At 35.6% G+C, this 13,337-nt stretch overlaps 2 protein-coding genes across 2 annotated transcripts in view; both read left to right on the top strand.

Annotated features, from left to right (window-relative positions):
• The window catches only part of LOC121733926 (Kv channel-interacting protein 4-like), a gene marked incomplete at its 5' end in the record, with an annotated part of 132,739 nt that extends 119,709 nt beyond the window's left edge, over positions 1 to 13,030 (top strand). Inside the window, 3 exons of the mRNA XM_042124328.1 lie at positions 10,143 to 10,216; positions 10,966 to 11,178; positions 12,746 to 13,030. Of these exons, the coding sequence (XP_041980262.1) occupies positions 10,143 to 10,216; positions 10,966 to 11,178; positions 12,746 to 12,856 (398 nt within the window). The remainder of the gene's footprint in view (positions 1 to 10,142; positions 10,217 to 10,965; positions 11,179 to 12,745) is intronic.
• Positions 6,055 to 9,396, top strand: LOC121733595 (small ubiquitin-related modifier 3). The gene is made up of 3 exons (XM_042123890.1): positions 6,055 to 6,216; positions 6,341 to 6,457; positions 8,907 to 9,396. Exons 1-3 carry the CDS (start codon positions 6,199 to 6,201, stop codon positions 9,042 to 9,044), a joined length of 273 nt encoding a protein of 90 aa, XP_041979824.1. The 5' UTR covers positions 6,055 to 6,198; the 3' UTR covers positions 9,045 to 9,396.
• Positions 13,031 to 13,337: the final 307 nt, after the last annotated feature.

The following is a 13,337-nucleotide window of genomic DNA, read 5'->3' as shown; positions in this document are numbered from 1 at the left end:
AATCTATTTTCTTAATAAAGATATATAAAGATATGATCCTGAAATAACTAACCAATGAATTGAATAGTAAAAGTTATTCCATCTTGTTGACTCCTTAGGTAATTAAATTGGCGGGACTGAAGACACGTAGAGACATAACGATCCCTAATGCAGACCCGTCTGTACATAATTACCAATATCTAGCAAAGTACAATTGAATAATTAATGATAGGAATCTCTAAACCGTCCAGTCCCTAAAATATATTAACGTTAATATAATAATACCCCCCCACACTGGTTTTGGTGACGGTGGCCGGTTTCATTGAAACCAGGCCAGGTACGCAGGAGTAATTTTATAGTGTACTAGATGTCCCGCGCGGCTTCGCTCGCGTAAATTAGGAATTTTACGGAAACCGTACAATATTTTCCCATAAAAATAGCTTATGTCCCTACTCCCTTCACTTGGTCTACTCTATATCTGTGCCAAATATTGCCATAAAAATTGCTCCAGTAGTTCGTAATTTCTAATATTTCCTCGTTTTTCCCACATTCCCTGAGTTTCTTCGGTCGTATTAGTCTTAGCGTGATAATATAATATAGCCTTACTCGATAAATGGGCTATCTAACACTGAAAGAATTTTTCAAATCGGACCAGTAGTTCCTGAGATTAGCGCGTTCAAGTTATAATTTTCCCCGTTTTTTCCACATTTTCCTCTATTTCTTCGCTCCTATTAGTCTTAGCGTGATAGAATATAGCCTATAGCCTTCCTCGATAAATGGGCTATCTAACATTGGAAGAATCATCAAAATCCATTGCGTAGTGGAAGTAGATTAAATGGAACAAAGGGACATGAGCGAAAAAATGCGACTTTGTCTATACATCATATCGACGCCCCCACCGAATAATCGGACAATCGTAAAAACGAAAATGTTCAGGAGAGCCGAAAAACTGATTTTTGTTAATAACTCCGTCAAAAAAAACCACCAAAGACTTTTTATATCTCAAATGAAAGCTAATTTTTTGCCTAACTTGCTATCTTAACAATATTCAATTACCACCGAAGGTTTTTTTTAAATAAAGCAAAACGCAACTTATCGTTCTGGAGTAGGTCAAGCTCTAATCATTATTGTCTATTGCATGATTATTCGGGTAATTTTGCGTTTCGACTACAATTAAATGCACATATAATATCTCATTGCAATATTATTCGGGGAAATTGTTTGGGATAAGAATATTGGTAAACACATATTACTTTACTATTCGGTGATTAAAAAATATTGTACACTATATAATTATAGTCATTGTCGTTTGTTCCAATGATTTTCTACTACAGGTAAAATAAAAATAGTATGTATTTTGTTTTAATACATGCATTATTTGATGACATAAATGACATTCTTGCAATCAAAACAGCTCTAGGTTCAAAAAAATACACTCTGGAGACTGGCTCTATCATTTTAATAGTACTTATAATCATTGCAGTTAACTAAAATGTTAATCATAACCCTCATCGCCACCAGAGTTGGTGTCACAATAATCAATATCATATTATGTTCTAATAAAATGAATGATAATGGCACGAAATTGCTTTAGACAGTCTTCCGAGGGCATCGTAGGCCTTTTTTATATGACGGTGCTTTAATCGTCGACTCCTATCTATATCGTAATACAGTTCAATGTAATCAGGATCAAAACTATGTTAAAAACTTCTCAAGTTACAATACAATACAATATTCATTCAACACACAATAACAGCACATCTTATAGTGGCTAGCAATCGTATTCCTAATTAAATACTGAATTGGATCCCATTAGGACCTGCAGGACAACTTCCACGAATAATGTTTGACTGTCTGACAGCTGTTTGCAGGCGTGAAACTGTAACAAGTGCTATCGTGACAGTTTTAAGCACTTCTTAGGAGTATTCGCGAAAGAAGAAAATATCTAAATACGTTCTCGTTAATCTGTAACAGATCTCGCTGTTTATCGGTCACGATTAGTTTATTTTGTAGTAAATATTGCCCAATTCCCATGCATCCTTGTTTGTGAGAAAACCCGCATGTGAATTACAAAAATTGAAACAGAATATTATGATTGTATATCCTGAAAACTGAAGAAGACGGATTCCTACAATAAGCATAAAGTATAAAATAAAAATATGAGCAATTTACATAATTTAACGAATGTTAGGAAGGAAAAGGGCTTTACCACTCGATTTCTTCCAAAACGACCGCTGGCCGTTCTTACGTCTATAACAACTTAAGACATCCAAAAAAGCTAGCCAGGGACAGTCAGACATTCTTATTTTTTTAATGAAGAAAGTCTGACTATTCCTGACTCTTGGATCCTGTGTTAACCTCTGCGATGACTGATCTGATGCTGGTCTGAGACTGGAGGCTGGAGGTGAGTGGACTGAGATGATCACCGCGATACGATGGTCGTCTTACTCAGATTCTACAAGTTGTCCAAAATAAAACCCAACAAATATGCCTTTATGCCCCAAAGGTGCACCGAAGACGCCCTCTATAGGTTAGTGAACCACATCAGAAAGAAGAGAGAGAAGGAGAAAATTTCTGTTGTTGTATCGCTAGACACAGAGGGGGCCTTCGACAACGCCATTTGTAAAGGTTCGATCAGCTGAAGTTAGGTATCTGGGGAACCTGAGGCCGGTGATGAGCGGCTACCTGAGTGGAATGAGTGTGAAAGTGAGATGTGCAGGAGTGGAAGTGTGCAGTAAGCAGCAATGTTTTTACCCGAATAATCATGCAATAGTCGTTTATCGTCAAATCGTTTTGACATATTTTTTCGCAATAGCCTATTGCCCATTAATATAATTATTGTTGCCCATAATTATTGTTTTTGTGTGTAAAATACAATTTTAAGTATTGTTATGGAATAAACACATACTTTCTTATATCTTTGTAAATATCCACAAAAAAATTCTGAAAAAAATACACATGATGTATTTTAACTTCTAGATGCCAAAAATCGCATAACAGCAAAAACCCCACAATAGCACATTGTCTGATTATTCGGTGGGGGCGTCGATATAATAAAACGGTAGAAATGAAAATTCTGTATATTATGGCGCATTTTCACTGGTCGATATGGCCCGCATGCGGGGTGCGGGAGATCATGCCACGACCAATTATAATAGACATTCGCCATTCGTTGTCATAGACTCCCCGTATGCTGTATACCGTACGAGTTAACGACTAATGAAAATGCGCCCTTAGAGATTGTGGCGGTACCCACAATTCGCCTAACACTCCTGCATCGCGCTATCGAAGTTTCCGAGAACGGCAAGATATATACAACGTCTGAAATGACGTCAGTGGGCTTCGGCCTGACCGAGCATGCTATCTCGCTCGGTCGGAAGATCTTCCTTTTCAGCCGCCACGAACAACGTTAAAAGATATTCAAAAAATAATAAGCGGGGGGTGTCACTACTCACTACATCGCTATAGAAGCCAAAACTGTGGTTAGTTTTTTGTCTGTCTGTCTGTATGTTTGTTCCAGCATCACAAGAAAACTACTGATCCGATTTGAATGTGGTTTTCGCAGATATATCCCCCCCCCCCCCCTCTAAGGAGACAAAACAGGGGGTCAGGTATTAACTGTCTTTTCTAACTTAACATCTGGTGTATAAAATTCCCCCCCCCCCCCCCCCCCCCTCTTAGGGGATAAGATTTTAAAAGGGGTTAAGATTTTGTATTAACTGATAAAGTAGAAATACTTTAAATGGCAAAACAACTTTTGCCGGGACAGCTAATTTTATAATAATATGTATAGATGATAGACAGAGACACACGGTGTTACCACCTCAGCACAGCCTGTTTGTTCCCCAGAGCCTTAATTTTCAATCAAATATCTTCAATTCACATCGTTGTGTTATGAGCACATATTGTAACATTTTGCGCGCATCAAAATCACAATCCTAATCATTCTGATAAACTATCTAGTAAATATAATATCAAGTAACTCGAAGGGTCCATAGTATTACGATTTACGATATTAAAAATATAAGAACAGCCTGTATAACACCTCATCAGCTGAAATGTGCGTCAAGCGGAGCGGCTACCATTGAAATGTAGCGAAAGATACATTACATTACCTGTTGTGTGTGTGATAGATTAATATAATGTAAAGATGTACATCCCGGGATGTAATATTATACATTACCTGCTCTGTCTGTGACACGCTTAAGCCATTTATATATAAGTATTCTCATAATATCCGACTTATCTTCAAATCTGTCCATAGACATAATATATATAGGTTTATGAATCTGTCATACTAAGGGTGGGTTGCACCAACTTACTTTAACTATAACTACAATGCAAAATGTCAAATCTTTGGTTAAAGTAAAAAATGGACGCCATATATTTTAACCATAACCTTGAGCTCGACAAGGCTTAAATGAACGTGGCTAAAAAAGGAACTAACGCTGTCATCATACAAAAACGCCATTTTTGACAGTTCTCCTTTACCAGCAGCGCCCCCGCCCACGTTCATTAATAGCCTTGTCGGACCAGTTGTCATCTGTCAAATTCTGTGGTCAAAGTTAAAGTTAGCCTTAACTATAACCATAACTTTGACAATAACTTTAACTTTAACCACGCCTCTGGTGCAACAAAGTGTTATTGTTACAGCGACAGCTGTTGAAGTGCACCTCTTCCACAGCGGATGGCATATTTTAAGCTATTTTCTCATCTTTTTTATGTTTAATTGTGAATATATTTTTATACATTCTAGAGCGCTTTATTTTCTTCGTTAGAATCAGTTTTTGAACATAAGCTGATAAACACAATAATTTTTTAAAATAAGTACCGTCGAGGGCGGAGAAAAAATATGTGTGATGTTTGAAAATGTAAGCAAAGTTGTCATTTTAAAAGTTTAAAACAAATAATGTGGGTACGGTACGTTTAATATTATGTGAAATTATATTAAAGTCATTGTAGGCAGTTTATTATAATAATTTAAAAGATTTTTAAACCCATATTACATATAAGTTATAACTATAGTTTGTGCGTTTTATGATGATATGCGTGACACATTATAATTGACAAAAGTAGGGAAGTTACCTAACAAAAATTAATCGATAGTTTAAAAATATCGAATCACTTCGTAAAGGAATTGCAATCGAAATTATCGATTTCGTACTGACATTTCAGTGGTGCCGGCGATTTAAGATGGCCGCCCTTTTTTATCGATTTGATTTCGATTCAACAGAGTCAATCTCTATTGACATAAGTTTCGTTTCATGCATATATGACATTTTTTAATTTTTTTCGTAACAATCTATTGACATAAGTTTCGTTTGATGCATATGACATTTTTTAATTTTTTTCGTAACAATTATTTTACACTCCTATTTCACAGTTAATATTTATAATTTTTATTATTAAGTTAGCATTTAGCATCTTTTCATTTTTATTCATTTACAATTATAGGAAACATTTGTTTTTGTAGATGGAATATAATTTATTACATTTTGTTTTCTTTTATTTTCTTGTAAAAAAAACCCGTAGCAAGGAACGTGAAAACTGTCACCCATATCATCTTAGAACGCACAAACTATAATTTTTCGTAAATAAATAATCGATTTCATAGACAAGCGAATCTCAAAGAAATCGATTCTAAGAACATCACTAAGTATTTCCGGTTTAAAATATCGATAAGGTACATCACTACGCACGGAAATGTATGTTGGCACCCTTTCAATTTAGGAAAAGGAAGTAATATTAAGATTTTGCTGAATTTTTACATTTTAATTTTATTAGCAAGTACTTTTTCGTTTATTCTTTTAGGTGAAAGGATCATAGGTTTCATTCAATAATCATCATGACATTTTTATTATCGTCACTTTCGCTGTCTTTTCAAATTTATTTGAACACGTACATTACAGCAAATCTCATAATATAATTTGTACAGAAATGTTAATTTTTTTTATATTAAACAAAGGCTATTTTTTATAATTTATTTTCGAAAAAATAAGTGCTGCAGTCGTTACCGCGCAGAAGCGCGCCATTTTCGACACCGTATTGCGCATAGTTGGCAGCACTGTCTGTTTCCTCCAAGCCACTCGGTCAGACGCCATTTCCACGCTACCGGATCACGAAACTGTCATTGTGATTATTTTGTGTGTGATATTGAGCATTTTACCAAAGTTCACTTGGATTTTCTGTGTTTAAAGTAAGCATTAAACTTTTATCAACATGGCCGATGAGAAAAAGGTATCGTATCAACTGTAGTATCAGTATTTAGTCGAGTCGAGTATTCCGCTTACAGACATGGCGCTGTAAGAGCAATGTGGTTATCTTTACGGACTTGGACTGAAAAGTATCAATTCATTTACAGGGAGAAAGTGAACACATCAACCTGAAAGTATTAGGACAGGATAACGCCATTGTCCAGTTTAAAATTAAGAAACACACACCTCTTAGAAAGCTCATGAACGCCTATTGTGATAGAGCGGTAAGTGTTGAATATTCTATTGTTTTAACCTTTCTCATACTTTACCTTATTCTAACATACCAAATCCAGCAATGGACTTACCATACCTAGTTATTTTTATTTGTTTTGAAGTGGTTCAATATTAACATCCAAGGGTTCCTATTATATGCACTGTTTTCTAACGGTTAACATCAATACTTTCCACCATTTAATTGATCTTACCTATAGTTAATGTTTCATTTTTTAAATGGTCTTAAATGTCAACTAAAATCGTTTATTTTCTTACTAAAACTCAAAACATTGGTATACTCACAACTTTTAAGAATTCTTAGTTGCCATTTGAGCAATAATGTGTATTTAATTTCCAATTACCTTATAACTGGATTACTCGCTAGTAAAAACCACAGTACGATCACAATTCAAACTTCAGCTACTATGTACTGAATCACATTAATGTACCATCAAGGAAATTGATTCCTAGGCAGTTGAGAATGTCATTTGATCGGGTCATGTAAATTTAATGTTAATAATTGTGATCTGTCAGCTGGGTTTGACCATAAAGTTAATATACATAGCAGAATAGAGAAAGGCCTGGGCAAGCAAGATGTCACTATGAGTAACACTGCGTGGTAAAAAGAGACGTGTGATACATGACAGCAGAACTCTTATTTTTTTTACATCCAGTCGGCACTTATCAGCACATTGACAATTTAATCTCATAGATTCTTGTTTAAGTGTATACATACAAATTTTTACACAGATGTAAATCAATTTTGGTTTTGTTTGATGGCTCGAGATTGTTGCTCTATTCCGCTAGGTATATTTATGGGTTTGAGGTAACACGACCAAACTACGTTGGTCCCCCATCTGCCTAGGAATCAACTTCTCTGATAGTACATACTGGAAAAGGTCTAGATTTTTTGTTACTTACAAATTAAGTCATTTTGAAAATAACTTATTAGAGATACAATCTTATATTGAGAAGATTTGATGGAGAAACAAATTTAAGTAAAGCCTATTTTGTTTCAAACTGCCACATTTGCCCATTATTAAAGAATCCTCTACTACCAACTAAAATTGATCCATGCTGTCCATCAAGTAAATATTTTTATTCACATTAGCATCTTAAGTAAGCCATCTTGTCATAATAGCATGATTCACTGTCTTCTTAATGTTAACTGACTATAGTCAGAATCTATAGTAATGAGTCATTCTCTGGTTAACCTTGATAACAAGATTGTTTATAAAATATGCAATTGCATTTCTATTTTCAAAACAATTAGCAAACTGCTGAATTCATAGTTTTTATAACTGTTTCCTGTTAATCAAGGGATTAATTTTTGCCAAAAGTTATAACTTATTAGTTATTACACAATATTGTGTAAATAATGACTTTGCAAAAACGACATTACTTTATAGTTTACAATATGATATGGTACATACAATCCTGAACAAGTAATTTTTTAACAATTTAAAGGTAACTTACATGAGTCAATAACTGATGTTAGTCCCCCGCCATGTAAGTGCACTGTAATAATGTAAGTTATTTCCATAAAGTTAATATGCCTAGCAAAATAGAGAAATAAAGGCCTGAGCAAGAGAGATGTCACTATCAGTAACAGTGCGTGGTAAAAAGAGATGTGTGATACATGACAGCAGCACTCTTTTTTTGATGTCCAGTCGGCATGTGCGGCAAGTTGACAATTTAATCTCATAGAATTCATGTTCAATCATGCTTGTGTAAGTGTATCACATATTTTTACACACAGATGAAACCAATTGATGAGATGAGATTGTTGCTCTATTCCGCTAGGTGTATTAACTTTATTTATTTATTTGAAATCAGTATTTTATTTTATTTTTATTTTATTGATTTTTGGAAAACTTACAGCTAACATACACATAGAATCTAAATATACAATACAAGAAGGCCAATTAAAAGTTTCCACAGATAGAAAAATGCTAATAGAAACAAAGCAGCGATAGACAATGGTCACAATTATTTAGAATTTTAGAAAAAAATTAGAAAAACAGAACAAGAATTATTGTAATAACGTATTAAGTAATAGAATTGCGCACTACACTATAGCAGTGCCAGGTCAGCACTCCTAGTTTTCCAATTAGAAAGCATAATGCGACTCAGTGGCGCTTAATGTCGAAATTATTCTGAAACTACTTTTCTGTCAGAGTTGGTATCCATTGCACGCATCAAGCGAAAGCACTACTTTTGATAGTGCTCTTGTGCGAAGCGGTGTTGTTGTTGAAACATTCAACGTTAAGCATTATGCCGCATAATGCGCTACAATGCTCTTATTGGAAAACACCCACTAACACATCAGTGGACTGACATTTGACAACAGTTACTAACTTAATGTAAATCTGCCTTTATAATTTATTGGCATCTCTTTCAAAGCCTACTTGTATTATTTTACAATTGAGTATACTAATCACATACTATTTTCAATTCCAGGGTTTGTCAATGCAAGTAGTGAGATTCAGATTTGACGGGCAGCCTATAAACGAGAATGACACACCCACATCACTGGAGATGGAGGAGGGTGACACTATAGAAGTATACCAGCAGCAAACGGGAGGAACCCTAGTGTAAATAATGTATAAGGACTGTCCATTCTCTGTGGGTAATCGCCACGATGTGCCCAACTCAAAACTTATAAATAAGTTAATTTTAATAACATTTGTAAGAAAAAAGAAATTTTAAGACAAGTCCCTTTTGGCTGTGTCTTAAAATTTTTTAGCCCTGGTTTAAGGTAAAATTTAAAACCAAATGTTTCATAGGTAACAACAGAATTGTGATACTTTTAGTTGACTTCTGACACCGCATTTCACTAAACTGAAGTCAAGGGTTCTCTAACGTAACTGTAATTTATTGAACATGGGTTTAATCCATTTGTCAGATCTATAACCTTATGTACCTATTGAAATAAAGTAAATGTAATGACCATTGTGTATTATTTCATACCCCCTAAAGTTAAGTTACCCATTAAGATCCCAAACTCAGATGATATAGGTAAGCATTCATTATAATGTTTTCCCTAAAACAAATATTATTCACAAATCAAAGAAACTGCTTAATACACACTAAAAATTAGGGAGTTTATCTTACTCCTTAACAATAGCGCAAATAACCTAGTTTAGAAAAGTAAATGCTAAAGCTGCGCGTCCACTGGATCGGAATCGGAGCGTCGTCATTTACGAAATGCCGATGGGGTGCGTCCACTGCATTCGGATTAATGTATATATGAAATATGTGCGTTAACGCTTTGGAGTTAAGGTTGGATTTGCTATGTTCAGTTTTGATACTTTGTTTCGATGCGCTTTGACTCTGCACTAAATATATAAATTGATCCATAGACGCGGCTGCGGATGACGTCATCGGCATAAATTCCGGTCTCAGGCGCAGAAATGCCGATCCAGTGCACGCAGTACCATACAAAGCAACAAATCCGTACGCTCAGATTCCGATCCAGTGCACGCGCAGCTTAAATTGTATACTATCTGCCGCAATCAGAGTGGAACATTATTTACTTAATTGTAATTAATTCAAATTTTTTACATAAGCCCCATACATTATCTGTCAAACTCTTTATTAAATTCAAGGTTAATCATAATTAAATGTCTCTGAGTACGGCGGTGAGTGTTACAAATAATTCTGACTGAAGCATAATAATGTTTATTTTGTTTACAGCCAACACGGCACAGTATGCACACTATGTATTCAATACCTTAGACCAAGATAGAAGTGGACTTCTGAGTTTTGAGGTGAGATATATCAGTTATAGTCAAAATCCTACTAAAGATGATTTGCTCACACAAAATTAGGGACACAGGTAGGTACAAGAACCAATGAGTTTCTAAAATACTAGAGTAGCAATGTCTTACAAACGATTTTCAGAAGTGGTTATGCTGCTTGACAGTTCAAAAGACGATGTCAAGTCATGTAAGTCAAATATGCCTGCAGGCATCTTCGAAGTGGCAACGCGTTGCTGCCGTAAACTGCCAATCTAGTTATGTTATTAATATACATAGAATATCATTGACAAGAACCACGAAATATGTACAGCAAAAAATCTCCAGAACTTATATGCTATGTCCAAGTGATCTGTTTGTCGTTTCTTTTTTTTATTAATCTGAAACAGTTTTCCCAAAGTGGGCGATAACGCCCCCTTGTGGGCGCTGAAGGCCTAAAGGGGTGTGGGAACCAGAAAAAAAGGGGGCATTCTGTAGTGGCTTAATTTAAAAGTAGGTATGTGAAACAAAGGGGGCTCCAAAAATTTTTTGCTCTCAAAGTGGGCGGTAGACAAAATAAGTTTGGGAACCCCTGATCAAAACCAAGCCAACTAATCCCCATTGCGATAAACGGCACCCGTCTATACTCTGAGAGTTATACGCAACTCTAGTATTTCAAGTTATACTGCCTATACCTACGTACATAACTTAAATTTTTCCTTTCATATAATATTCTCCCTTTAGGTACCTTAAAAGTTCTAACTAAATCTTAAATTTTTAAGGAGTTCGTCACCGGCTTATCAATATTATCGAGGGGGACTCTAGAAGAGAAATTGAAATGGACGTTCACATTATACGACATAAACGGAGATGGTTACATAACTAAAGAGGAGATGACTGAAATAGTGACGGCGATCTACGACCTCATGGGCAAGATCGTTGAGCCCATGGTCGATGATGAGGTAGTCAGAGAAAAGGTGGAGAGGTTGTTTCAGGTAAGACAATAACCATGTATAGGCCGCGCACAAATACAAGGTATAACAAATTACAAAACTAAGTGTTATTACTTTAGTGTGTGTATGTGTCCCTTCGGCGCTGCTACTTTGACTGTGAAAGTAGTAGCGCCGAAAACGCAACTATTTTTTTTTACTTTTGTATAGGAAAATGCATGACGCAAGGGCTTGCCCACACAAATTCCCAAAAAAGATGCTTTGTCAACTCTACAACTCTCACAGTGAAATAAGGCACACACACCTAAAGTATTATCACTTAATTTTGTTACACCTTGTATAAGATTCCTCAGGGAAAATGGAAGGGATGGTGGAATTTTAAGTTCGAAGATGGCGCGAGGAGAGATATTATTCAATTTCAATAAAGATGATATTGGAGGATATTTCTTAAGTCTATTGCCACCTCCAGTTTCTCAGATCTTAAAATCATGCGTGGCATCTACTACTTAGTATTTTAAGTGCGTTTCCACCAAAGATATGTTGCGACTTGCGAGGAATGTGTTTTGAGAACCAATAGAATCGCTTCAGTGACGTGAGCTTGTTGCCATGACATTGCTCAGCGCAGCGATGCTATTGGATCTTAAAAACACACTAGCTATTTGACCGAGCTTTGCTCGGTATTCGATAAAACACGAATAAAATGTCATTTTCTAAAAATGATTCCTAGCTAAATCGATTTATCGCCCCCGAAACCCCCTATAGGTATACTAAATTTCATGAAAATCGTTGAAGCTGATTACGAGATTCCAATTATATATGTCGCAGCCGACTGGTTTAAATAGCCGTTCAATCAAACAGCTAGCCCTTTGACTGAACAACGCCATTCAATCACACGGCTATACGTCGTTTAGCCATATACAAGAATTACTCGTTTAAAGATATAAGATAAGGCACAACAATTATACATAAGCGGGCGTCCACAAATTACGTGACGAGTCAAATCTCATCTAATCTTACGTTGGAGACAGGGGGGGTCTCGGCAAATCTCACGTACTGTCTGTCAAGAAAGTGAAGAAATTAAAAAGAGGCAACATCGTAGTGTCATCCCTTTTTTCTTAGATTGATTTGAAAGGGATGACACTATGATGTTGCCACATTTTAATATCTTCACTTTCTTGACAGACTGTAACTAATTTTTTTCTCATTGTTACAAAAAAATATACTATTTTGGTCCATTTCATCCAGATTGTATGCGTAATCATATGATTTAATTGTAAGCGTAATCGTAATACGATTAAAAGTATCATACGTTCGAAAGAAAATATTTTCATTAATTATACTTTGACGTTATACATATTATACTGACGTCTGACTGTCAAACAATCCAACGCATTTACGTAAGAAATCCATATTTTGAAAAATCTCACGTGAGATTGGGGGGTAGGGAGTCAGAAAATTAAAAAATCACCTCACGTAATTTGTGGAGACCCCCTAAGATTAACTATTTACTTATCTTGAAAACAATATTGTAATCTTTCCGGCGTTATGTCGTTAAATCGTTTCTACGATAAGCTTATGCTTGGAAAACTTATTTTTTGTTTATCAATTCCAGAAAATGGACCTCAACCGGGACGGCGTGCTGACACTAGAAGAGTTTCTGGACTGCTGTCTCCGGGACGACGAGATCACTCGGTCCATGGGAGTCTTCGACAGTAACTTCTGACGGCCTGCGGCGCGGCGCGCTAAGAGACGCGCTTTTAACCCTACTTATTTCTGTTGAGTTTGTTTTTTATTAGTCCAACTATTTGTTATACACGCAGATGTAAGTTTACGATCTAACTGTAGAACAATTCGCCCATGACTATTAACAATGCCAGATGTGAAAAACGACAACTTTACAGGAGAGCGATTCAAAGTCTAAATTGTGCATAACTTTTTACTTATTTCAAGTAGGATTATGAAATTTCAGGGTAATACTATAAAAGTTATTTACGTTTGATATGTTATTATGAGTATTTCGTATTTTATGCCTAAATATGAGAAAAGTCACTTCTGACCTTTTTAACGGGGTACGAGTAATGCTGATTTGTCGGAAGTGCCAGAACCGACATTGTTGCTTGTAGAAAATCGATCATTGCTTGTCGGAAGTGGCATTTACGTCATTGTTAAGTGAAAACTGTTCATTTAAAAATGTCGCATGTAGA

This window comes from Aricia agestis, chromosome 14 (assembly GCF_905147365.1).
Source record: "Aricia agestis chromosome 14, ilAriAges1.1, whole genome shotgun sequence".
Classification (NCBI taxonomy): domain Eukaryota; kingdom Metazoa; phylum Arthropoda; class Insecta; order Lepidoptera; family Lycaenidae; genus Aricia; species Aricia agestis.
Note: the sequence above shows the minus strand (reverse complement) of the source record. Positions and strands in the feature narration are given on the sequence as shown.